Here is a 27,287-nt window from a genome sequence, read left to right on the forward strand (position 1 = left end):
TAGCAGAAGATAGTTTAGTACATGAAACTATTGAAACAAAATGCAAAGTGTAGTTAGTATAAGCCATACAGAGTGTACAGTCAAATTTAGTGATGATGTATTTATTAGTCTAATAGCATCCAAGAAGAAGCTGTTCCTCAATCTGGTAGAGCCAGCCTGCAAGGTACACAATCTTGTGCCTAATGGCAGGGCAGAAACAGTTTATATGCAGGATGAGTGACATCTTCCATAATGGATGATGCTTTACTTTTGCACCTGCTGGTGTAAATGTCCTTAATACTGGGTAGGCTGCTGCCGATGATCCACTGTGCAGACTTAATTAACCACTATGTCATCTCTGGTAGTGCCTTTTAAAATCCTTTGAATTTATAATGGCTTACTGACTGCCTTAAATGAGATATTGTATTAGTCAAACATTGGGGCCAAAAGATAAGTTCCCATGGTCTGGCTGATTGTTAATTAGTTACGTTTGACCAGACATGAAATATGTTCATCTTAAAGTACCATTTTCTTACAAGCATACATGTACTGGTTACTTTATCCAAGCTTAAATATATACATTCTAAACATTCTTAAACATATACACTCTTTAACAAGTTATATGTAATTGCCTACAATTTTATCTACTTCCCAAATTCAACACTCCTGGAAACTACCTTATGAATATTGATGATTTAATAATTATTTTTATCTGCTTTCTATTTCAGTTACAGAACATTTTGATTACAGAAATGTCAGTTTATTTTTTTGGTACACTGTATTAATTCCCAAGGGGAAATTGTCCTTTTATATGATCTTTGGGGGTCACAGTGCAGGTTCAGCCATTGTACCGTGCCCCTGGAACAAGTGGGCCTTGCTCAGTGGCCCAACAGAGTAGAATCCCTTCTGGTATTAACAGATTTTGAACTGGTAACCCTCTAGATACCAGCGCAGATCCTTAGCCTCAGAGACGCGACTGCACTTTGTGAGCTCTAAAATATAACTGTAGTCTTGGTCACATAGTTTAAGAGCGATTATCTAAATAAATCTAAACTAAAACACACAAAAAATGCACAAATTAAATATTATGTGTCATATTTAACATACTGCAAAAGCACAATTTTTGAACAGCATTTCACATTATATTTCTTTCTAAATAGAATTTTTCATATTTTAAAATGTTAGACTTGATTGTTTTTACTAGATGGTTGCATCATTTTGACAAGTACCTAAACCTGTTAAGAAGAGTTGTCAGGCTGGCTACGGTTTATGAAATGTCATCTGGAGGGCACAAAGCTGGAGAAGGAGTGCCAGAGCAAAATAACAAGAGTGGTGCCTAATGAAGAAGCCAGATATTATCTCAGAATGCTAGTGGGCAGGGAGCACAGTAAGTGCCCCTTTAAGAAAGTGGGCAACATGAAGGCTGCCTTGGAGACACCGCTCTGTAAGGACGGTTTTCTCAAATAATTATAATGAAGTGCTGTGTTTCAATATATTCATTTTATAATGGCTGTGTATACTGATGTTAAGTTAACAAAATTGTTGTATTTGATACTGATCTTCAGTGAAATTTTATACTTTTATATAATTTTATAATTTTATAAAGGTTACTGCTATTGTTCAAATGAACAGTATTGTGCCTTTTTCTGTAAAAGAATATAAATGTAATATATAAATACTAACGACAACAAGACCTTTAACATGCTTGTATATCCATCAAGTAATTACATCACTATCCTTTAAGTAAACTGTTACTGGCAATCACAAATAGAAAAATGTAGTGCAGAACTTGAATTTGAATGTGTTATAGACATGGGGATTCACCAAGTGTAACAACAAGTGGGAGAGGAAGTTATAATCTTGGGGGGGGAGGATTTCAACATAGACCATGACATCCTTTACAAACCCTATCTGATTTAATTTAGCATGTGCACATATTTAATTTATTCTTTTACATTTTGTCATTTGTAGCTAATATGTACCACTCAAAATACACACTAAAAATATAAATTCAATCATTATTATATCTGTACTGTTGAATTAGTGAATTCTGATATAATTCAGCATATTCCCTTTTAAACAAACCCTTTTAAAGCAGTTTTTGTAACATGCTTGTAAAATCTAGCTTGCCAGAGACTTTGTTAGGTCTGTAACATTTGCTGTTGTATGATTTATACTTGCATCATTAATATGTTAAAAAATATTAAAGAGTCATAATGGATGAGTTAAATTACTTTAAATTTCCAATGGCATAAACTCCTGGTGGGCGGCACGATGGCGCAGTGGGTAGCGCTGCTGCCTCGCAATTGGGAGATCTGGGGACCTGGGTTTGCTTCCCAGGTCCTCCCTGCGTGGAGTTTGCATGTTCTCCCCGTGTCTGCGTGGGTTTCCTCCCACAGTCCAAAGACATGCAGGTTAGGTGGATTGGCGATTCTAAATTGTGTGTGCTTGGTGTGTGTTTGTGTGTGTCCTGCGGTGGGTTGGCACCCTGCCCGGGATTGGTTCCTGCCTTGTGCCCTGTGTTGGCTGGGATTGGCTCCAGCAGACCCCCATGACCCTGTGTTCGGATTCAGCGGGTTGGAAAATGGATGGATGGATAAACTCCTGGGGCCTTATGTATAAACGGTGCGTACGCACAGAAATGTTGCGTACGAACCTTTCCACGCTCAAATCGCGATGTATAAAACCTAAACTTGGCGTAAAGCCACGCACATTTCCACGGTAACTCATTCCTTGGCGTACGCAATTTATCCGCCCGGTTTTGCAGACTGGCGGCACCCAGTGTCAAAGCAGTGCTACTGTTCCTGTGTGATCACTCTTTCTTTCTTAAATCCACATTCCTGGCGCGGCTTTATAAATACACTGAAATTAACTGCATATTGTTTATTAGTGTAATGCATCTGATTGTAATTAACCTGTAGCAATATAATGGTCCAGGGAATAGCCATAGTATTCCAAATACCATAACTGCTTTAGCGTTATAACTCTCACTGCATGTTCTTTCAGCTGATCCCCGTTAAGGGCTGCCACAGCAGATCATCTTTTTCCACATTACTCTCACTGCACCACTCAGAGTATTTATATTACTGTATCTGAGTGGGAAATCACAGCAGCAGCTGATTGGAAAGAGAATTATCGGTACACAGCATGAAGCAGATGCTGCCTGAGCCACAGCAAACGCTTTAGTCCCTGTACGGACTTCGCGGTTTAGAAACAGTTTCATCCCAAGAACTCTAAACACACTAAATCAGTCCATCAAGTGCTCCTTGTAGAAATATTTGGACTTATAAGTACAATTACCCCACTGTAAACTTGCACTACAGTTATAATATTGCACAACCTGCGCCACTTTATAAAGCGCGTATTTACATGTGATGACGGTATTCATTTCTAAGACGAAATGCAGCAAAACATGTTGATTATATTATACAGATAAAACTTTAACTTCATTTAAATAATCTGTATTGTTAATAATTAAACATGTGAGGACACGGTGCCGCAGTGCTAGCTAGTTCAGTAATTGTTCCTGCCTTGCGCTGTATTATTGCTGGTGCTGACGCGACACTGGAAAGATAGACGGATATAATAATTAAACACGTACTACTAAGATATTTCAATGTTCCTTAAAAGTTTTGAAGAATCGAAGTTCTAAGCTTACAGATGGCTTCACGTCTATTACATAGCTTATTGTGTGGCGATTGAGTTTTTGGAGAAAGAAAAGTAAGGACAGGAATTGGAGGTTAGTACATTTGAAAGAGACAGTACTGCTGTGATAAATTATTTAACTGAAGGTTGCGTATGGCGCAGCAAGCCTCTTGCGTGAGACATGAACAAGCACTGCGCCACCGTGTTCCCATGTTTAATAACATGCTTTCATTCCTATCATCATGACAAAGATATCACGTATACATCTCAGTATTTTAATTATTCAGAGAGCTGTAATATCAAGAATGTAATGGAGTATGTGTCCCGTCGGAGAAAGCGAAAGCCCGTTTAAAAAGCAGGTAGTGATTCATACACAGAGCACATAGAAGATCAGATACAGAACAAAGCATTTAACATGCCACTTTAGTTACAATAGGATTTGAGAAACTAGTAAATTAAACGATTTTAAGATGAAGTTTAAGATGTTCTACTTTAATGGCAAAATAAACTACGTGATTAAAGTGGAAATTTCGAGATTAAAGTTGACATTTCGTGCTTTTTTCCCCACTGTGTGCCTTTTTTTTGTCTGTACCCTAATAAGCTTTCATATGACACTCAGACGGTGGGCTACGACTCGCTTTTTCACGGCGACTTTGATATGTGATTTCTTTTTTATTTCGGGCACTGTGCGACTTTGTGAAGTTGAGCCTTCGAGTTTCTCCGACACACTGTCACTCGATCAGCTTCCTTTTGTTGATTATACCACTGTTTAAACCAACAAATAGTACGTTTTTCATTTGCCTCCACTTGGTATTCGCTGAAATTCTTACATTTTCTCCCGTGCTTTTCCCATTGTCTTTTCACAGAAGGCTATTTATATTGATTTGCATATTCAAAGAGGCGTAATTCTGGGAGGAGTTGGGGCGGGACAGAAGGCGCGTGCACGTGCGTTACTTTTCACGCAAATCGGGATTTATGTAGTAGAAGAACGTGAAAGTATGCGTGCGCACAGATTCCTGCATCTGGATTTTTCTGTGCGTACGCACAATCCCGCTTTTGTGCTTACGCCATGTTATAGTGTGAGTTCTACGCACGGCGTTATACATGAGGCCCCTGGTGATTTAATTGTTGAAATCTCTCGCTCTTTTTGGATGTTTGGCCAGAGTTTAAGATTTCCTGTTGTGACCAGTAGGGGGCATTGCAGCACCCAAAACACAATCACACAAATACAAGTCTTGGGTTCAAACAAAGGATTTATTGTGTAAAATACCTTCACAGGTTATTTATAATCACAAGCACAGACACAATCTCTTACTTCCTTCCTCCCTCCCTCCAGGCGAGTGTTATCCAGCTCCTCTCCCGTCCCGACTCACCTGTATTGAAGTGAAACTGCTTCCTTTATGCAGGACCAGGGATTACGAGACTGTCAGTAGGAAGCACTTCTGGGTTAGGCAGAAGTCTCCTAAAGTAGGGACCATTAATTTTCATTGCTCCTTGGCAGCACCCATGGACACCAACAGGGCTGTTCCATGGGGCTACAGTTCCCAGCATGCCCAGTGCGTATCCGTTGAAGTACTGTAGCCCAGGGACACTGCCAGGGGGTTGTCTTCCCCTTTCCTTACCTGTGCTGGCCTCCTGACTGGGTAAGGATCCTTGTTCATTTCTGGCCAGGGTGCTAGTCCCTGCAGTCCCCTGCATGCCATCCATTATGCTATGTAAAAAAACCAATCTTGTCAGTTTTAAATTAATCCATTAGTTTATAATTCATGTAAAAAAAATGTTGTGCTGTTTTCACATCCTTGTGCTCTCATGCATGAATCTACAGTATTCCTGAAATAACTCCATAATGAGATAAAAGTGGTAATGAAAGCTTGTGTGTGTGTTTTGTTTTTTCTTTTCTATAAAAAGTTCAAGTGTTGCATTTTCTTGGCTTTACTAAGCCAGGAGATTGTGTGGCAGACGAGTTGCCTCTGACACCAGGTGAATGGAGTGAGGCAGAGCTAGGCGGTGATGGACAAAGCAGACAGAACCAGCTGGGAGCACATGGTGCCACAGCAGTTGCGGAACAGGCCTGTTTAGGGCCACTCAACACAGTCTGACATAAAGTGCTGATTTCATTCCTCCATCTCCTCGCTCCCTCAGATTGTTATAATATGTAGTTTTTAATCATAATTTTTCTCATTTTTTATTTGCTTTTCTACGTAAATTGTCTTATTGCATGACTGCAATATTGTTTTTTCATTTATTATTACCAGTACTTTAAAAATGTTAATACTGTTACATTTTTGTAATTTTGATATTATCTTAGTTCCAAAATATCAGATCTAGTGAAATCCCAAGACTGGGAACTGGAGAGGTGTTACATGTTGGTTGGACATGCAAGTTAAAAATTTCATTGTACATGAGACAATATTAATACTGCAGATAATGTTGCTTCTGCTTCTACCAATACTACTGCTTCTATTCATGAATACCATGGGCCACTAGATGTAGTGTCCGATTTCTGGCAGCCAGCTAACACAGGATTGGTCCAGATTTGTCCACAGTAATGGGACACATCCAGCCTTACTGCTTGAAGAAAAAAAAAAAACAAGAGAAAGGAAGAACTTCTTAAAAGGTCAGCAGATGACAGTACCCCACCTCACATGGACAAGGGTTCAAGCCTTTGTCAGTTAATTTTAGTTGTATTTTTTTTTTTAAATATTATTTTCTGTTCTTAGATTGGACCCAATTTGTACTGTTTGATTTGAGCCAATCGTGAAAAGCAGTGAATGCAGGCTACATTTGTCATAATTTTTTTTAAAATTGTAATTGATGTACACAGCAATTTTTTTTTTTTTCTCCAGGACTGAACGGTGATGGAAACGAGCCATAATGAAGACTTCTTTAATAAATGTTCAAATTTCCCTATTGAACATTGAACACACCATGCAATAAAAGCTTACATTAACGAGCCACAATCAAAACAACCTATAATTGCTGAGTTCTACACAAAACATATTGAAATTTTTAAATACATATTGAATCCAGCTGTTGTATTGAAATCTTTAATTGATATTTTGCCCTATTTTAACTGATTGTGGTGCACATTGCTCGGTGTTGATTTAAATTCTGAATCTTCACTGCTTTTACCTTAATATGTTTTATTTAATCCTTTTAGAATACCAAAAAAGAAAAACAGACCTATCATCTACTACATTTGGAATATGAAACAACCTTGTTAAGCCTAACATGAAGATGATTAGCATGTCAACCTGCTAAAAAACATAATTTTGTAATATAAATATGATTGAGATTTTAAGATTATTAATCATTTATGCAACTAATGTTAACTCCATGTGGAGAGATGCCCTTTAGTTTAGGATGCATGCTTTTAAAACTATGTTGACAACAGTCCAAAACGTGTGTTAAACATGTTCTCCAAGATCCATGTAATAATTTAAAAGAAAACATTTATTTTGGTTGTGGAGTGACACCAGGAGTTTAGTAATCTCTGATATTATGAAAAGTGAATCAGCAACAATATTTATTTATATAGCTGTGAGCCCAGGTCCGAACACCATCAGACAAACATCACTTCTTTATGAAACACACGTTTATTTCTACAAATAAAGTCTGCCCAACACCCAGTGCTCCCAGCACCAATCACCCTCCACATGGGCCTTTCTCTGAGTTTTCATGGGCCGCCTCTCCTCTCCTCTCGAGAGCTTTGTCCTGCTCCCACTCCCGACTCTAGCTCTCGAATGGAGTGAGGCGGTCCCTTTTATATCCACCCGGACGTGCTCCAGGTGCTTCCTGATGAACTTGTGCCGGCACTCCCTGGTGTGGCGGAAGTGCCGGCTGTGCACCCGGAAGCACTCTGGGTGTCCCTGGTCTTCGTCCCCTCAGCACTTCCGGGTGTGGCGGAAGTGCTGAGGACCAGGCCTCTCCAGGCATTTGGGCGCCCCCTGGCGGTGACCACTGGCCCCTGTAGGGTTGAGCTTCCATGCTCCTTTCCCGTGGTCCCCATAGTCACCAGGGCGGTAGCCCCCTCGTGGTCCGGAGGAGGTGTAATCCTTCCTTTGGTCCTTCTGGGCGTCCCGGCTGGGTACCGCCCCCAGCCGCTTGCCACAAGCACATTTACATAAAACAATGCATCTCAGAATACTTTACAAGATAAAAAGGAAAACATATAAAACATAAGTAAACAAGATTAGGCAATAATTTGCAGTATATAACAAAGAGAAAAGTAAGGTTGGATGGCCAGGATGACAGAAAAAATAAAAATATAACTCCAGTTAGGTTGGAGAAAAAAACAAAATCTGCAGGGGTTCCAAGGCCAAAAAACCACGCAGCCCCCACACGGCATTCTACGTAACATATGTTCTTAATCAGTATTCATGGTTTTCAGGCTTCACATGGAAGAATTTTATGATGATGGTCATGTGGACATCTGGGACACCTGCCATTCAAACCATAAACACAGGGATGGTACCTTGATCAGGTGGTGGAGGCACAGATCACCACCACAGAAGAACTGGAAAAGACAGCAGAGAATAGCACAGATTAGTACGGAATTGAAGAACCCAGACAAAAATGATAATTCAGTGCCCATATAGACTAACTAGCAAAATACCCGCGCTTCGCAGCGGAGAAGTAGTGTGTTAAAGAGGTTATGAAAAAGAAAAGGAAACATTTTAAAAATAACGTAACATGATTGTCAATGTAATTGTGTTGTCATTGTTATGAGTGTTGCTATACACGCACACAGACACGCATAAACATATATATATATATATACATATCTACATATACACATCTACATATATATATATACACATCCATATATATATATATATATATATATATATATATATATATATCAACATATATATACACACATACACACACACACACACATATATATATATACACAGACACATATATATACATATATATTTACATATCTACATATATACACATCTACATATATATACACATATATATATACATATCTACATACATATATATATCTAGACATACATACAAAAATACATTGACGCATATATATACAGTAATCCCTCGCTATATTGCGCTTCGCCTTTCGCGGCTTCACTCCATCGCGGATTTTATATGTAAGCATATTTAAATATATATCGCGGATTTTTCGCTGCTTCGCGGGTTTCTGAGGACAATGGGTCTTTTAATTTCTGGTACATGCTTCCTCATTTGGTTTGCCCAGTTGATTTCATACAAGGGACGCTATTGGCAGATGGCTGAGAAGCTACCCAGCTTACTTTTCTTTCTCTGTCTCTTGCACTGACTATCTGTGATCCTGACGTAGGGGGTGTGAGCAGGGGGGCTGTTCGCACACCTAGACAATACGGACGCTCGTCTAAAAATGCTGAAAGATTATCTTCACGTTGCTACCTTCTGTGTGCAGCTTTTAAGTATGCTGCACGGTGCTTCGCATACTTAAAAGCTCAAAGGGCACGTATTGATTTTTGACTTTGTTTCTCTCTCTCTCTTCCTGCTTCTGACGGAGGGGGTGTGAGCTGCCGCCTTCAACAGCTTTGTGCCGTGGTGCTTCGCATACTTACAAGCCAAACAGCACTATTGATTTGTTTGCTTCACTCCTTTGAAGAGGAAGATATGTTTGCATTCTTTTAATTGTGAGACTGAACTGTCATCTCTGCCTTGTCATGGAGCACAGTTTAAACTTTTGAAAAAGAGACAAATGTTTGTTTGCAGTGTTTGAATAACGTTCCTGTCTCTCTACAACCTCCTGTGTTTCTGCGCAAATCTGTGACCCAAGCATGACAATCTAAAAATAACCATATAAACATATGGTTTCTACTTCGCGGATTTTCTTATTTCTCGGGTGGCTCTGGAACGCAACCCCCGCGATGGAGGAGGGATTACTGTATATACATATCTACATATATATATATATATATATATATATATATATATATATATATATATATATATATATATATATATATATATATATGAAATTGTGTTGTCACTGTTATGAGTGTTGCTGTCATATATGTATGTGTATATATATATATATATATATATATATATATGTATAATATTATATACACACAGACACACAAACATATATATATATATGTGTGTGTGTGTACATATACACATATATACATATACACATCTACATATATATATATATATATACACATACATATACATATATACATATACATACATACACATACATATATATATATATACACACATACATACACACACACACACACACATATATATATTTACATATCTACATATATATACACATATATATATACATATCTACATATATCTAGACATACATATATACATACATACATTGACATATATACATATCTACATATATACATATCTACATATATATATATATATATATATATATAATATACAGTATATCAAATGAATGTCAACCTTTTGTAGGGTCTGTCCCTGAGACTTATTAATTGTCATTGCGAAGCAGAGCCTTAGTGGAAATTGGAGGCGTTTGAATTGAAATGGGAGATCAGAGGGTATAACGGGGATGCGAGGAATAAAAACTGTCTCCCCTGAGCCACCGCCAGTAAAAATAGTTACCTGAATGAGGTTCTTTTGCAGACATGTGACCTGAAGTCTCGTGCTGTCACAAAGTTTCAGTGGCTGTACGCAAATCCACAATCGGTTTCATATTGTTTTCGCACGTTACCAATTGTGTAATGTGTTTTTTGAACAGGTTTGATTCATCGAAGTGATCACTCCTGCTGCATTCAGTCACTTCACGTGAGCCGCTCTCTTGTGTGATGTTGCGATGTCCACGGGTTTATTTAATGTTAGCTAAGACCAGGCAGTTAAAAGTTTCTCGCTGCAGCAATTTTAACTCTGTCACAAAGTGATCCAAACTGTCGTTTATACCTCGTGTCTTCTCATTAAACTTGTATCTCGCGAATATGGCATTGCAAACGGCAGCGGGTCAGTTCGCGTGCTTACATGGGAGGCGTGATGACGAGATATATTTTGATATATATCAAAATACCCGCGCTTCGCAGTGGCAAAGTACTGCTTTAAAATTTTTATTAAGAAGAAAAGTAAACCTTTTTAAACTGAGGGAAAATGAATCAATAATTATTTGTTATGGATCTCTTTGTATAGCACGTTGTCAGTTCTCCCCTTTGGTTGTAATATGACCAAGCTGTGTGCTGAGCTTACTGTTGAGCATGCAATGTACATTTGGCCATGTGAAAAGCAGTCCTGCCTTAAATCAATGCCAACCTTTTGTAGGGTCTGTCCCTGAGACTTATTAATTGTCATTGCTAAGCAGAGCCTTAGTGGAAATTGGAGGCGTTTGAATTGAAATGGGAGATCAGAGGGTATAACGGGGATGCGAGGAATAAAAACTCTCTCCCCTGAGCCACAGCCAGTAAAAATAGTTGCCTGAATGAGGTTCTTTTGCAGACACGTGACCTGAAGTCTCGTGCCGTCACAAAGTTTCAGTGGCTGTACGGAAATCCACAATCGGTTTCATATTGTTTTCGTACCTTATCAATTGTGTAATGTGTTTTTTGAACAGGTCTGATTCATCGAAGTGATCACTCCTGCTGCGTTCAGTCACTTCACGTGAGCCGATCTCTTGTGTGATGTTGCGATGTCCAGGGGTTTATTTAATGTTAGCTAAGACCCGGCAGTTAAAAGTTTCTCGCTACAGCAATTTTAACTCTGTCACAAAGTGATCCAAACTGTTGTTTATACCTCGTGTCTTCTCATTAAACTTGTATCTCGCAAATATGGCATTGCAAACGGCAGCGGGTCAGTTCACGTGCTTACATGGGAGGCGTGATGACGCGATATATTTTGATATATATCAAAATACCCGCGCTTCGCAGCGGCGAAGTACTGCTTTAAAATTTTTATTAAGAAGAAAAGTAAACCTTTTTAAACTGAGGGAAAATGAATCAATAATTGTTTCTTAAGGATCTCTTTGTATACCATGTTGTCAGTTCGCCCTTCCGGTTGTAATATGACCAAGCTGTGTGCTGAGCTTACTCTTGAGCATGAAATCTAATGTGGTTTGTGCCCTTCAGAATGAAAACAGTTTGCATTCACCTTTTTAATAAAAGGCGAGCTTTTAAGCCTGAGAAATCACCCCGTAAATGCACACGTTTAATAGCACATCTGTTAATATGTATGCTTACACAGTATTAAAAGACACTCAACAATTAACGTCATTTACCTTCGTTCCCGCGTTTGACTCGTGCTGTAAATCTCTTCCTTGTTTTCACTTCACGTGACTACGTAGGAGGCGTAATACGTGATGACGCGATACGTGACTCTGCCTCCTCCATTAGAGTATATGGACAAAAAACAGGTTCCAGTTATGACCATTACGCGTAGAATTTCGAAATAAAACCTGCCTAACTTTTGTAAGTAAGCTGTAAGGAATGAGCCTGCCAAATTTCAGCCTTCTACCTACACGGGAAGTTGGACAATTAGTGATGAGTGAGTCAGTCAGTCAGTGAGTCAGTCAGTCAGTGAGGGCTTTGCCTTTTATTAGTATAGATAAGGATACAACTAAAATGTAGCTTCAAAAAAGCCATTTTAAAATAATGTTTTTTTATCAGTTTTTTAAATTATTCTACAGTATTAGCCTCATGAAATTCTATTGGTAAAGTGTTCTAAATTTTAGGTGCATAACAGCAAAAGGCCGCCTCACCACTTCTTTTCAGGTTGGCTCTTGAAATTATAAGCAGACCTTCATTTGAAGATTGAGGTTATGAATTGGATTGTAAGGGGACAGACATTCCAAAACATAGGATGGAGCAAGATTATTTAAGGCTTTGTAAACCATTAGTAATATTTTAAAGTCAATTCTAAATGATACGGATAACCAATGTAATGGCGCTCAAACTGGTGAAATGTGCTCAGATTTTCTTTTTCTAGTTAAGGTTCTTGCTGCTGCATTCTGCACTAACTATAACTGATGATGTCTTTCTCCTGTAAGGAAACAAAAGCGTTAACTAATTTTTCAGAGTCTTGTAAAGTTATAAGAGGTCTAAAATTAGCTATATTCCTTAAGTGAAGAAATACATTCCTAGTAATCTGATTAATATGTGATTTAAAGTTTAGGTCAGAGTCAATAATTACTCCTAAATTCTTTACTTCTGTCTTGACTTTTAAGACTAAGGCATCAAGTTTATTTCTAATACCCTCACTATATCCATTTTTGCCAATAACTTAAGATTTCTCTTTTCTCCTTATTTAGTTTGAGAAAGTTACTGCTCATCCATTCAGAAATACAAGTAAGACACATGATCAGAGAGCCAAGAGCATCAGGGTCATCAGGCGCTACTGATAAATACAGCTGTGTGTCATGTGCATAGCTGTGGTAGCTGTGCTTTGAAATAATCTGACGTTTTGGAACCATGTAGATTGAAAAGAACAGTGGACAGAGAATATATTATGGGTCTCCGAGGTATAATCACCACAACTAACAAAGAATTTTAGACCTGTTAAGTATGACTTAAACCAGTTTAAGACATTGCTGGAGAGGCCCACCCATTGAGTAAGGACTAAGGTGATATATAAGAATACTGTGATCTATGGTGCCAATTGCTGCATGCAGGTCTATTAGAACAAGAACAGATATAAGGCCTCTGTTCAAATTAACTGACAAGTCATTTACTACTTTGGCAGTGCAGCTTCTGTACTGTGATTTGTGCTACAACCTGACTGAAACTTGTCAAGAATAGAATGTTTATTCAAGTAAACTTTTAGTTGCGTAATGACTGCCTTTTCTAGAATTTTACTTAAACAAGGAGGGTTAGATATTGGTGTAAAATTGTCAAGAACAGAGGAGTCAAGATCATTTTTCTTCAACAGGAGTTTGACATTTGCTGTCTTAAGACAGTCATTGAAGACCCCCGTGTCTAATGATGAGTTTACTATGTCAAGTATACTATCAATTAGCACAACAGAGACTTGAAAAAGCCTCTTGGTATTGGGTTATGCGTGCAGGTCAGTTTAATATGGCCTCCTCCTCCAACTTCACCCTCGTTTTTTTTTTGTGCATATAGCTATCTTTTGTGGGGAAAAATTGATTACAGTAATCCCTCCTCCATCGCGGGGGTTGCGTTCCAGAGCCACCCGCGAAATAAGAAAATCCGCAAAGTAGAAACCATATGTTTATATGGTTATTTTTATATTGTCATGCTTGGGTCACAGATTTGCGCAGAAACACAGGAGGTTGTAGAGAGACAGGAACGTTATTCAAACACTGCAAACAAACATTTGTCTCTTTTTCAAAAGTTTAAACTGTGCTCCATGACAAGACAGAGATGACAGTTCAGTCTCACAATTAAAAGAATGCAAACATATCTTCCTCTTCAAAGCAGCAAACAAATCAATAGGGCTGTTTGGCTTGTAAGTATGCGAAGCACCGCGGCACAAAGCTGTTGAAGGCGGCAGCTCACACCCCCTCCGTCAGGAGCAGAGAGAGAGAGAGAGAGAGAGAGACAGATAAAAAAATCAATACGTGCCCTTTGAGCTTTTAAGTATGCGAAGCACCGTGCAGCATACTTAAAAGCTGCACACAGAAGGTAGCAACGTGAAGATAATCTTTCAGCATTTTTAGACGAGCGTCCGTATCGTCTAGGTGTGCGAACAGCCCCCCTGCTCACACCCCCTACGTCAGGATCACAGATAGTCAGCGCAAGAGAGAGAGAAAGAAAAGTAAGCTGGATAGCTTCTCAGCCATCTGCCAATAGCGTCCCTTGTATGAAACCAACAGGGCAAACCAACTGAGGAAGCATGTACAAGAAATTAAAAGACCCATTGTCCTCAGAAACCCGCGAAGCAGCGAAAAATCCGCGATATATATTTAAATATGCTTACATATAAAATCCGCGATGGAGTGAAGCCGCGAAAGGCGAAGCGCGATATAGCAAGGGATTACTGTATACTGTATAGGTATAACTGCATATTTTGAATCTTGCCTGAAGAATGGGCCTGAGTTGCCTCAAAAGCTTGCATATTGCAGTCTTTCTAGTTAGCCAATAAAAGGTGTTATTTTGCTTAACTTCTCACTTCAAGCATTAGAAAAAAATGAGATTTTTTTTTTTGTCAAGTATATTTTGGGAAAAACATTTCACGGTATGTTAAAGCATTATTGTATCTACATAATTTTACAAATCCTGCATAAGGAAGCATACATTGCTGGAAATAACACACACTTTTTCTTAAGTAGTTAAAGTAATCTATAAAGCTGCACTATAAGAACGCTCTGCCAGTCATGTTTTTCAGACTTAATTGCCCTTAGTCAAACCTCACTGCCACTTTTTGGGTCTGTTTTTAATCTCTTAATGTTAAGTCATAAAAAACCCTTCATGAAAATATAGTAGACTATGGCATTGATTGTTCATGCACTACCAGCCCTCTTTTCTGTCTTTTAGTAGCTCAATTTTTATGTTTAAATTGTACCAATTTCCTGTTTCAGAAAAGAGCCCCTTTAATTTTGGAAGAACAACAATTGGAAACTTAGCAAGTAGGTATGTATTTATTGAAAATGTACTGAAAAAAAAAAATTAACCCCTGCTTAAATCTTCGGTGGTTGTTTTAAATAATAATCTATTGTTACATTTTTTAATGGTATTTTTATTTCCTAGTCCTTTACCTTAAAAAGGAGTTTATACATATTTTTTGTTAATAAATATATTCCTGTATATTTTAGATAAGCAGAAACAAATATTTAGTTTCATGTATTAAATCTCTTAAAAGTTTTGGAACATAGTATTGCAAGTATAAAACTTGTTATGGTTGTGGTTGGTTCAGAATCTTAATAAAATGTTGTAGCAGAAATACCTGATTTATTTAGTTCAAGTTTCATTTCAGTTTACTTTTGTATAGCACACTTTGCTGAGTGCTGACTCAGAGAGCTTACACTAGTTTCCAGATATAATGTAAATGTTCAAGTATATATCATGTACATACATAATCACACAAATAGGCCTTACCTTTCAAAGTGTAATATTTTTGTTAGCTGTGGAAAGGAATTCTATTAATTTTATTGTAACAATTGACCTTTAATGGTCATGATGATCACACTACACTACTAACTTGGAAGGTAGATAATTTTCGGAAACATCAGCCAACATACAACTCTAGAGGTCATCCGCTCCTTCCCCTTTTCTCCTTTGTTGATTCTACTGACTTTTTGTTAGAGATTTTTTTTTTTTACTTTTTTTTTTAAATGATTAATGCTCATATATATTTAAGAATAAATTGTGCAGAAGAGTGTCTATTATTAGTGTATTGTATTATTTTGTTGCGTATGTATTGCTGTATGTTATTTTCATACTAGCCCCCAACCAAGCTGCCCCTCCAACCCCCAGATATATAAGTTTGAAAATGTTACGCAGGAGATTAACATCAACAAATGATACGTAAAAGTAACAAAATAACGTGCAATAATATAAATGTAAAGCATCATGCAATGAACATGTATTCTTATTTGGTACTGGATTCTTTTTTTTATGCTAAGAACAATTTTTAATATAGAGACTGACAATTAGTCCTGGGCAAATATTTCAAAAAAATCAACAAAAAGAAACAAGAAAGCTTATTTTTCTTTATTATATAGCTGAAATATTTGGTGTTGCCTGTATACATTTTAAATAATTAATATTTCTAGGAGGGCACAATGAGTTCTGATGGGCTTGCTTATATGATACTATACAACTGTATACCCAACAAGCAACCTCAAAGTATATTATACTGTTCTGTCTTGTAATGATTCAATTTTGTTTATCTTTGAATTTGTTTTTTTCTTCCTTGAAATAGTCATAAAAGTTAACTTGGTATCTATTGTAGATTAAAAGCTATCACTGCCACAGACAGATTGTGGCTCTTAATTTTTTAAGCAAAGGTGTGACTAATTGCATATAAGCACTATGTTCAATACTTATTTGTGACTACCAATGAAGACATGGCCATACAACTAACTTAGGCCAAGATGTAGTCATTATCAGTGTTGTATTCAAACGATCCCTCAAGTGTGATAATATAACCATATCTCCAGCAAAGAACAAAAACTATTTCTGCATTTTTAATGCAACATCTTACTTTGCATTAATTATTAGTTTAGACATTGGTTTTCTAACATTAACTCCTGCGACTAAACATATTTGGCCATTTATTCGTATCTTCCTGTCTATATATCTGTTTATCCACATGTCTGTCCATCCATCTTTCTGCATGGAACAAGTCCACATGAAATCTGGAAAAACTCCCATTGCAAAAGAATTGTATATTTTTTTCAAATCACTTCTCTTAAAACAAAAATTCAGTGTGACCTGTATTAATGATTTCGTTTTTTAAATTTAGTTTAAGATTGTTTGTCTTCTGTTTGTTTTTTACATTTCTGATTAAACAAATTCCCACTACAAGTTATTAAACACAAGCAGAATCACTGAGCAAAGTCACCATTACATAAGCTGCTTTCTTGGAAAATTATGTTCCAGAAATGTGAACTACATTTGTCCACAGACCGTACAGTACACAATTACAAATAGTACATCAATTGATGAAATTTATACTTAACATGAGTTGAAATTCATAGTCTAGGGAAGGCTATTTAAGACACCACCAACTTATTTTGCTTTGTTTTAATAATCGTGTAAAATACTTATATATAATGTATTCTACTAATGCAAGTAATTACATTATATTACATTATATTATTATTTTAATAAAATTCATTGTTAAAATATTTAATAAAAAATGTCATATTGTCTTTGATTAAGTTATTAAACATTAAATTAAATATGAAGCAGATTTTTACTTCTGCCTCAGATATTCTGTTTAATTTGCTATTTCTTGTTCAATTTTATTCTTTTTTCTATATGTATCTATTTGGCAATTGATTTTTTAAAAAAACATTTTTGCCATGTGCCTAGGTTTTATTTGTGAGAGGGTGGGTTAGCTTCATGCTCCCACTACTACTTTGGAAGCCTCCTGAACAATAAAAAGTGACAAAATACTTTAAATTAAATTCCAAAAATAAATAGTGTTAAAATTAAAGTGCAGTGCTTCAAACATTCAATAAAGAAATAATCCATAAAAAAGAAAAAGTGCAATTGAGGAAGTTAAAGTCCAATAAATAATCCTTTAAAATGAAGCTTAAAAACATACACAGGTATTTATCCTTTAAAGTCAAGTCCCCAGTGCACTCCTTGAAAACAGAAGTCTTCTCTGCTAACCCCTAATGAGACCTTTCAACAGAGGAGACGCTTAACCCATAGTCACAGTTAAGCTGCTCTACTCTAGGGTTGGGTGCCTATGGTTCCATTGCTCCCAATAGGATGCCTTATCCAAACCTCATCTCACCAAGATCTGGGTCCCTGCAGGTGTCTGTGGCCCCAGCAGTGCATTACACCAAGCCTGCCCTACCTGGACTTACACAGAAGCGAGCCACATACTATTCCCCACTTCACCAAAACGTTCAGTGGGAGTGACTCTCTTCAGCCCGAAGTGTCGAACGCATGCTCTACCAAGGGGTCTCCTCCCATCTGACTTCTCTCTCTCTCTCACCTGATTCTTTTAACCACCTTCTTTCTCTTTTCAACTTTTCTCTCATCTGTATCTTTTCTTTTCCTTGTCTTTCTTTCTTCTCCCTTTGCTGTGATGGCTCATTCCGTATATCCTTCCATGGGCACAATGCCTCGATCGCGAACAGTGGAAAGCCAATAGAACAATTGAGACAGACCACACCCTCATGTGCTGACAAGCTCCGTGACAGTCACCCCACCAACCTTCTGCAGCTGCAGAAGCACGCACATCCATGGAGATCGAGCCAGCTATTTAATTTATTTAAAACAGACCCCATGGTGCTTAGCTGCAGACCAAATATTCCACACCATTGCAAAAAATTTTTTAGCTTACCTTTAAAACATTTCTTTAATATCACTTTTTTAATTTTATTTTTATGTAAAGTAATCCCACTAGTCTTGAATATTGTTCTACTTCACCCATGTGGGCCAATTTCATTTGCTGTTCAGCATAAATCCCTTTTATTTACCACCATTTCAAAATAAATATTTGTGATAGTAAATCTTAATGCATTCATTTATGAATTTAGTGGAGTTTTACAGTGTATCCTAGTATTTTATATCCCACCTGTTGTACATCATTCTTGTTTTTTATTTATTTATGTTTGAATTTTTTTTTTTTTACTTTTTCCAGGAATAATCTTCTGTGGCTTCACACTGTGTTTGCAGTATTGTATCTTATTGCAACTTTTCTAGCACTGAATCGGCACAAATCACAAATGGATCATAAAGAAATTCACCAAGTAAGAACTTTAACAACATACACTGCTTATTTCTTTTACATTTGCAACCAAATTGTCTCAATAGTTTTAATAATTGTAGATTTCTTAAATGGAGTGTTTCTCAACCTTTATTGTCTCAGGACCAAGTTCTACCATTTTAAGATCACTGGTGTCCATAGAAAGCAAATTTAAGGATGGGGGGTGTCCTCTTGGTGAATTAGTTCTAAATAGAAAAGGGGAAGAATATCACACAACATGGTGTCAACCATTTCGGCAGATGGGTGTTCTTGGGTCGTGAAGGCCACTTGTGACCCACCAACAGCAACCTTTAACCTGAAGGTGGGTCATAACCCAGTGGTTGAGGAACACTGCCCAAGTTCACAGGGAAAATGGGTATACACTAACAAGATGCAACACCTTTAAAACACCGTGCTTTATAATGAAGCCACATTAGTGGGGTACTATTCAAACCAAAATTATAAATAGACAAATATTCAGATAAATTAGTAAATGATATTACAAGAAACAATATTTTTAAATATCCATCCATTTTCCAACCCACTATATCCTAATTACAGGGTCATGGGGGTCTGCTGGAGCCAATCCCAGCCAACACAGGGCACAAGGCAGGAAACAAACCCCGGGCAGGGTGCCAGCCCACCGCAGGGCACACATACACACAGCACACACTAGGGATAATTTAGAATCGCCAATGCACCTAACCTGCATGTCTTTGGACTGTGGGAGGAAACCGGAGCACCCAGAGGAAACCCACGCAGACACAGGGAGAACATGCAAACTCCACGCAAACTCCATGCAGGGAGGACCTGGGACAGAAACCCGGGTCTCCTAACTGCGAGGCAGCAGTGCTACCCACTGCGCCACCGTGCTGCCACCTTTAAATATATAAAATTAAATGTATTTATTTTTTTATATTTTTAAAAATGTATTAATTTTGTTAACACACATGCATTTTACAATCTATTTATACTTTGTATTTTATATTTTGTTTTTGCAAAATAATATCCCTTTTGGGCGTTTCTTTTTAATTTTCAGTTTTTGCTCACAAATCTAGATAATAATATTTTCACTTTTAAGTGTCATTTTGAACTATTGGTACATTTAATATTTTAAACTAAAACAGCTGGTGGTGCCATTTATTACCAAAGGCAATTATTTCCATTCTTGTGCTTATTCCAATTTGAGGTTGCGGGGGGCCAAAGCCTATGCCAGCAAAACTGGGCGAAAGGCAGAAGCCAACCCTCAATAGACTGTCATCCATAACAAGGGGCAGTTTCCATCAAATCCACTTCCATGCAGGATCAGTTTAGAATCCCCAATTAACTTAACACATTTGTGCATAAGATCTGAGGGGACAAACTGGGGTAACCAGAGAAAAAAATATTATAAACAGGGTGAGAGCATGAAAACTCCAAAGAGACTGTGACTAAACATGGGGTTCAGACTTGGAATACTGATTCATAATGCACAAGTGCCCCATTTTAATTAATTCCATAAAGATCATGACCCCTTAGGACCTCTCTCCAAAGTTGGATTCTTTATTATCTTCTTTATCCTGTTTTGGCTTGTGGTATATCACAACCTTACTGTTCGTTCTGGTCCTGGTTTACAATATGACTCTAATCAGTGTACTTGGCTTGCTTGTTCCTTAAGAATATAAATCTTGCTCTATGAAGGTCTATTTCATTTTACCTGTATATCCTATGTATTTGTTTTATATGCAGTTAATTGTGTTTCTTTTCCAGCTACTCATCTTTTTATTGCTATCTTTCTTTGTAGAAGTCATATACCTTATTTATAACATCAGTGCCAAAGCAAACAAATAAGGACATGATTTTCAGACATATAAGGTAATATCTATGATTAAGAATATCTTTTCTACATTGCAGTGTTTTAATAGGGAGCCACCGTTATTTCAACGTTATTTGCTTTAAAAAACAATGTTACATTTTTAGAGTTTATTTTTCATTTTACAGAAATTCAAAAATACCAGATCAATAAAAAGTCAAAACAATTTTTATGTTGTTTCTACCCCATTTAAGAGATTAAGACACCCTTTTTTAAACCATATTGGTCAAAATGGAAAGGTCAGTTTTTTTTTTTCTAAGAGTAAGTAAGTTTTTGAGTTGAGAACTACTAGGTAAATGACAAAGGTTGAGTGGCAAATTTCACAATTCATTAAACATAATTTTTGAAGATTTATGTTACAGTGAACACTGCCCAAAACTTTCTGTACTTATGGCACAGCTGTTTGGTACAACATTCAGTGTATATATATATATATGTGTGAATTATATATATATTCAGTACTGTGCAAAAGTTTTAGGCAGGTGTGAAAAAATGCTGTAAACAAAGAATGCTTTCAAAAATGGAAGTGTTAATCATTTATTTTCATCAATCAACAAAATGCAGTGAATGAACAAAAGAGAAATCTAAATCAATATTTGGTGTGACAACCCTTTGCCTTCAAAACTTGCCTTCAAAACAGCATCAATTCTTCTAGGTACACTTGCACACAGTTTTTGAAGGAACTCGGCTGGTAGGTTGTTCCAAACATCTTGGAGAACTAACCACAGATCTTCTGTGGATGTAGGCTTCCTCACATCCTTCTGTCTCTTCATGTAATCCCAGACACACTCGATGATGTTGAGATCAGTGCTCTGTGGGGGCCACACCATCACTTCCAGGACTTCTTGTTCTTCTTTACGCTGAAGATAGTTCTTAATGATTTTGGCTGTATGTTTGAGGTCGTTGTCCTGCTGCACAATAAATTTGAGGCCAATCATACGCCTCCCTGATGGTATTGCATGATAGATAAGTATCTGCCTGTATTTCTCAGCATTGAGAACACCATTAATCCTGACCAAATCTCAAACTCCATTTGCAGAAATGCAGCCCCAAACGTTCAAGGAACCTCCACCATGCTTCACTGTTGCCAGCACTCATTATTGTACCGCTCTCCAGCCCTTCGACCAACAAACTGCCTTCTGCTACAGCCAAATATTTCAAATTTTGACTCATCAGTCCAGAGCACCTGCTGCCATTTTTATGCACCCCAGTTCCTATGTTTTCATGCATACTTGAGTCGCTTGGCCTTGTTTCCACGTCGGATGTATGGCTTTTTGGCTGCAACTCTTCCATGAAGACCACTTCTGGCCAGACTTCTCCGGACAGTAAATGGGCGTACCTGGGTCCCACTGGTTTCTGCCAGTTCTGAGCTGATGGCACTGCTGGACATCTTCCGATTTCGAAGGGTAATAAGCTTGATGTGTCTTTCATCTGCTGCACTAAGTTTCCTTGGCCGACCACTGCGTCTACGATCCTCAATGTTGCCCGTTTCTTTCTGCTTCTTCAAAAGAGCTTGAACAGCACATCTTGAAACCCCAGTCTGCTTTGAAATGTTTGTCTGGGAGAGACCTTGCTGATGCAGTATAACTACCTTGTGTCTTGCTGCTGTGCTCAATCTTGCCATGACATGAAACTGTCTTCCACGACCTCACCTTGGTAGCAGAGTTTGGCTGTTCCTCACCCAGTTTTAAGCCTCCTACACAGCTGTTTCTGTTTCAGTTAATGACTGTGTTTCAACCTACGTGTGACATTGATGATCATTAGCACCTGTTTAGTATAATTGGTTGATCATACACCTGACTATAATCCTACAAAATCCCTGACTTTGTGCAAGTGTACCTATAAGAATTGATGCTGGTTTGAAGGCAAAAGGTAGTAACACCAAATATTGATTTGATTTAGATTTTTCTTTTGTTCGCTCACTTTGCATTTTGTAAATTGATAACAATAAACAGTCATTCTCTTTAATAAAACCCCTGTGTGCGTCCAGTGTCCGTGTGTGTGTTTGCTGGTGAAGTGCGCATGAGTGGGGCACGGTGCGATGCTTCAAAGCAGATGCTTCAAAGGCCGCCTGACGTGTCACACAAGACAGAGAGGGCGGGACCTATAAAATATCGCGTGGCCAATCCAATCGGATTTCTGGAAATGAGGTAAGACTTAAAACAAAAGGCACAAAAAATCCAATTCGGTACTGAGACGCGGAGACCAGCTTCCCCAAAGAGGTGGGATTAGTGTTTGTGGTTGTGCAAGTGTTCACTCTGAGGATGTCAGATTTGCGATTAAGAAGCCTGGCCCCGTAAAGTGTAAAGTGTCAGTCGTTGAAGGGGTTTTCGTAAATATACGAATTTTCATGATATTACAATAGGATGACTTTTAAAAGTAGATTTATTTTGGCGCACATAAAATCCGTTGCTGGGGAGACGCCACACATACAATAATCAGCTGCACACCAGCACAGATTAAAATACTTGCTGGGGAACTGCACGGTACTTGCTGGAGAGATGCCATAAGCATGATTATCAACTACACGCCACACATTACATCAGTTGCTGGGGAGAATCTGCTGATTGCCCACTGTTGTGACAGAAAATTAAACGCATATTATGGACATCAAAGCCAGGATTACTGTCAGAGAAAATTACAGGCATTTTACGGAAATACAAACCAGTATTACTGCGAGAGAAAATTAAAGGCACACAATACATTGATGCATATTACAGCCACATACAAGCCAGTATTACTGTAACAGAAAATATTACGGACGTACAAGCCTATATTACTGTGACTATCTACTAACAACATGCCACCCAAAAAAGAAGAAAAAGATAATGAGCGTCAGAAAAATGCTAAAAGAGAAAGACTCAGAAGAGCAAATAGATCTACAGAGGAACAGGAAAATGAGCGTAAAGAAAATTCTAAAAGAGAATGCACTACTGTTCTAGCGCCCGTTATTGTAATGGGCTTAATGTCTAGTTATTTATTTTCTGAAAGCATTCTTTGTTTACAGCATTTTTTCACACCTGCCTAAAACTTTTGCACAGTACTGCGTGTGTGTGTGTGTGTGTGTGTGTGTGTGTGTGTGTATATATATATATATATATATATATATATATATATATATATATATATACACACACTAGGGGGCTTCGCTCGCCAATCCCCGTATTTGTTTTTCCGGATACACACTTTTAAGATTGTTTTTTCTTTGTTGCTATTTCATTAGTTTCACTTTTATTTCAGAACTTCTGTAAAAACAATACAGCGATCCCTCGCTATATCGTGCTTCGCCTTTCGCGGCTTCACTCTATCCCGGATTTTATATGTAAGCATATTTAAATATATATCGCGGATTTTTTGCTGGTTCGCGGATTTCTGAGGACAATGGGTCTTTTAATTTCTGGTACATGCTTCCTCAGTTGGTTTGCCCAGTTGATTTCATACAAGGGACGCTATTGGCAGATGGCTGAGAAGCTACCCAACTTACTTTTCTCTTTCTCTCTCTTGCGCTTTCTCTGATCCTGACATAGGGGGTGTGAGCAGGGGGGCTGTTCGCACACCTAGACGATACGGACGCTCGTCTAAAAATGCTGAAATATTATCTTCACGTTGCTACCTTCTGTGCAGCTGCTTAGTGAAGCGACATGCTGCACGGTGCTTCGCATACTTAAAAGCTCGAAGGGCACGTATTGATTTTTGCATGTTTGTTTTTCTCTGTCTCTCTCTATCTCTCTCTCTCTCTCTCTCTCTCTCTCCTGACGGAGGGGGTGTGAGCTGCCGCCTTCAACAGCTTTGTGCCGCGGTGCTTCGCATACTTAAAAGCCAAACAGCCCTATTGATTTGTTTGCTTTCTCTGTCTTTATGACAATCTCTGCTCCTGACGCACACTCCTTTGAAGAGGAAGATATGTTTGCATTCTTTTAATTGTGAGACAGAACTGTCATCTTTGTCTTGTCATGGAGCACAGTTTAAACTTTTGAAAAAGAGACAGATGTTTGTTTGCAGTGTTTGAATAATGTTCCTGTCTCTCTACAACCCACTGTGTTTCTGCACAAATCTGTGACCCAAGCATGACAATATAAAAATAACCATATAAACATATGGTTTCTACTTCGCGGATTTTCTTATTTCGCGGGTGGCTCTGGAACGCAACCCCCGCGATGGAGGAGGGATTACTGTATTTGTAATCTTGCGAGTCCCAATATGCTGAATCTTTTTAATGAGGTCAGGATAAGTTTCTCTGTTTGGAATTTCAGCATAGACAAAACGATCTACATCATCAGCATTTAATAATTTTTTTTTTTTTTTTTTTTTTTTTTTTTTTTTTTTTTTTTACAAAGTATCAAAGTAAGTAGAGTTCTGCATTGGACTCCTGTCTGTAAAGTTGTGCTATTTTCCTCTCCCAGTTCCAAAAGTTCATGGGTTTACCAAGGTGATACCCCAGCTTTTGTCTAGGTTTTTGTACAAGGGCTAGACAGAACATTTTTGACTCCTGGGGTAAATTTAGGTTTTTAAATAAGCAGTCAGATAAATATATATACATTAACAAAGTAACCAATAAATGCATGTGCGGTAAACTTCGTTTTTGAAATTCTCAAGATTCTTTATTTGTCACATGCATAGTTATACAGGACAACACGCAGTGAAATGCATCCTGATCTTATCAAAAACTGTGCAAAGTTAGAAGAATATCATTTAGATTAACAAAAAGTCATAGATTGAAAGATAACAGTATAGTAGAACATAATAAATAAGTAAAATTATGTGAAAAAAGTAGAATTAAGTGTTAAGGTGTGCAATAGTGTAGTAATTATTGTGCAAAACCAAAGTTAGACTGGTGCATAGTTAAATGAGGCAGTTTGTTTGTTTGCGCTACTGCGATCTTTACTTTTTTATATTTTCTGATTTTCCTACTTTAATATCCTTTAACTTTCTCCACATGTGTATAGTGCCAACGTTATTTTTTTTTTTTTTTTGTTGAGCCTTTTTAATTTCCCTAGTTTCATAGTCTCTAACCTGCTCTGCATGTGTTTAGCGCCAACGTTTGTAAACAACTCTATGAAGTTCTACTTTGTCCTTTTACTCACTGTCATCTAATTCTGAGCCGGATTGGACGTGCTGTTTTTTCAATTCCACTTGTTCCGGGCTGATAATGACTTTCCTTATTTTCTGAATTTGCACCACGATTATTCTTTTTTGCTCTTTTTTCTGTCCAACGCATTTGAGTCTCTTTTCTCCGAGCTTTTCTTTCTTCTTCGTTTAATCGTCGACCTTATACACTTTATATGCACTGAGAGCCCTGGAGCTGTGTGTGCTGCATGACTGCCTTTACACTACTGATTTGTTTTTTTTGATATTGCTTGTAAGTAGGGTGTGTCTTGCAAGACTCTCGTTCTGTGTTCCCATGAGACGCACCGTGACAGGTCTCTTTAATCTCGCGGGTCTTTAAATTATCTTCCGAGAAAGATCACATATCGTAGACTATCAGGACAGGGGACAGGATTTCTTTTTATAATAAATATATATATATATATATATATATATATATATATATATATATATATATATATATATATATATATATATATATATATATAATATTATCTTCTATACTAATAAAAGGCAAAGCCCTCACTGACTGACTGACTCATCACTAATTCTCCAACTTCCCGTGTAGGTGGAAGGCTGATATTTGGCAGGCTCATTCCTTACAGCTTACTTACAAAAGTTAGGCAGGTTTCATTACGAAATTCAAAGCGTAACGGTCATAACTGGAACCTCTTTTTTGTCCATATACTGTAATGGACTGCAGCTCGCTGGCCGTGGGAGGCGGAGTTGCGTCTCGCGTAATCACGTGAAATGACTGTGAACGCAGTACGTAGAAAACAAGGAAGAGCCCCAAAGAGCGCTGAAGAAAACATTCATTACACAATTGAGAAGGCAGCGAAACAATAAGAAGCGAGCGAGTGACGCATACAAGCATATTCATAAGTGCAGCTAAGGCGGAAACAAAGCACAGTGTAAACCGTAAGTTTAAATTATGTTTGGCAAGATTGCTTTTCTCCTGTACAACTATACGTTGCATTCTCAACAGTAAGCTTGCACAACTTGGTCATATTACAACCGGAGTGCTGAACTGACAACGTGGTATACAAAGAGAACTATAACAATCGTAATAAACGAACAATAAAACAGCGGGGAACCCGTGGATTAAATAAAAAGGCTGCTTCCTTGGCGAAGCAAGGAAAAAGGATGGCCTTATATGGCGTTCGTTTATAAAACAGAGGAGAAGCTGTGTAAAGACTGCTTCACAAAAAAACAGCAGAGCGCCTTATATGAGCAGGCAGTCAGCTAAAGAAGGGAATCAATAAGTAACTATAATCGTAATAAACAAACAAAAAATAGCGGAGAATCCGTGGATTACATAAAGGAAATGGGTACCTGAACAGAAAAGTGATTCTCAAATACCTAC

The 27,287-nt window shown here is 37.7% G+C and overlaps 1 protein-coding gene across 2 annotated transcripts in view; it reads left to right on the forward strand.

Annotated features, from left to right (window-relative positions):
- The window catches only part of LOC114648310 (CSC1-like protein 1), a 178,682-nt gene that overhangs the window by 67,168 nt on the left and 84,227 nt on the right, over positions 1-27,287 (forward strand). For both annotated transcript variants that reach the window (XM_028797283.2, XM_051925535.1), the window contains exons 7-9: positions 15,119-15,170; positions 18,862-18,970; positions 20,750-20,820. In XM_028797283.2, coding sequence (XP_028653116.2) covers positions 15,119-15,170; positions 18,862-18,970; positions 20,750-20,820 — 232 coding nt within the window. The remainder of the gene's footprint in view (positions 1-15,118; positions 15,171-18,861; positions 18,971-20,749; positions 20,821-27,287) is intronic.

Source organism: Erpetoichthys calabaricus, chromosome 3 (genome assembly GCF_900747795.2).
Source record: "Erpetoichthys calabaricus chromosome 3, fErpCal1.3, whole genome shotgun sequence".
NCBI classification, from domain to species: domain Eukaryota; kingdom Metazoa; phylum Chordata; class Cladistia; order Polypteriformes; family Polypteridae; genus Erpetoichthys; species Erpetoichthys calabaricus.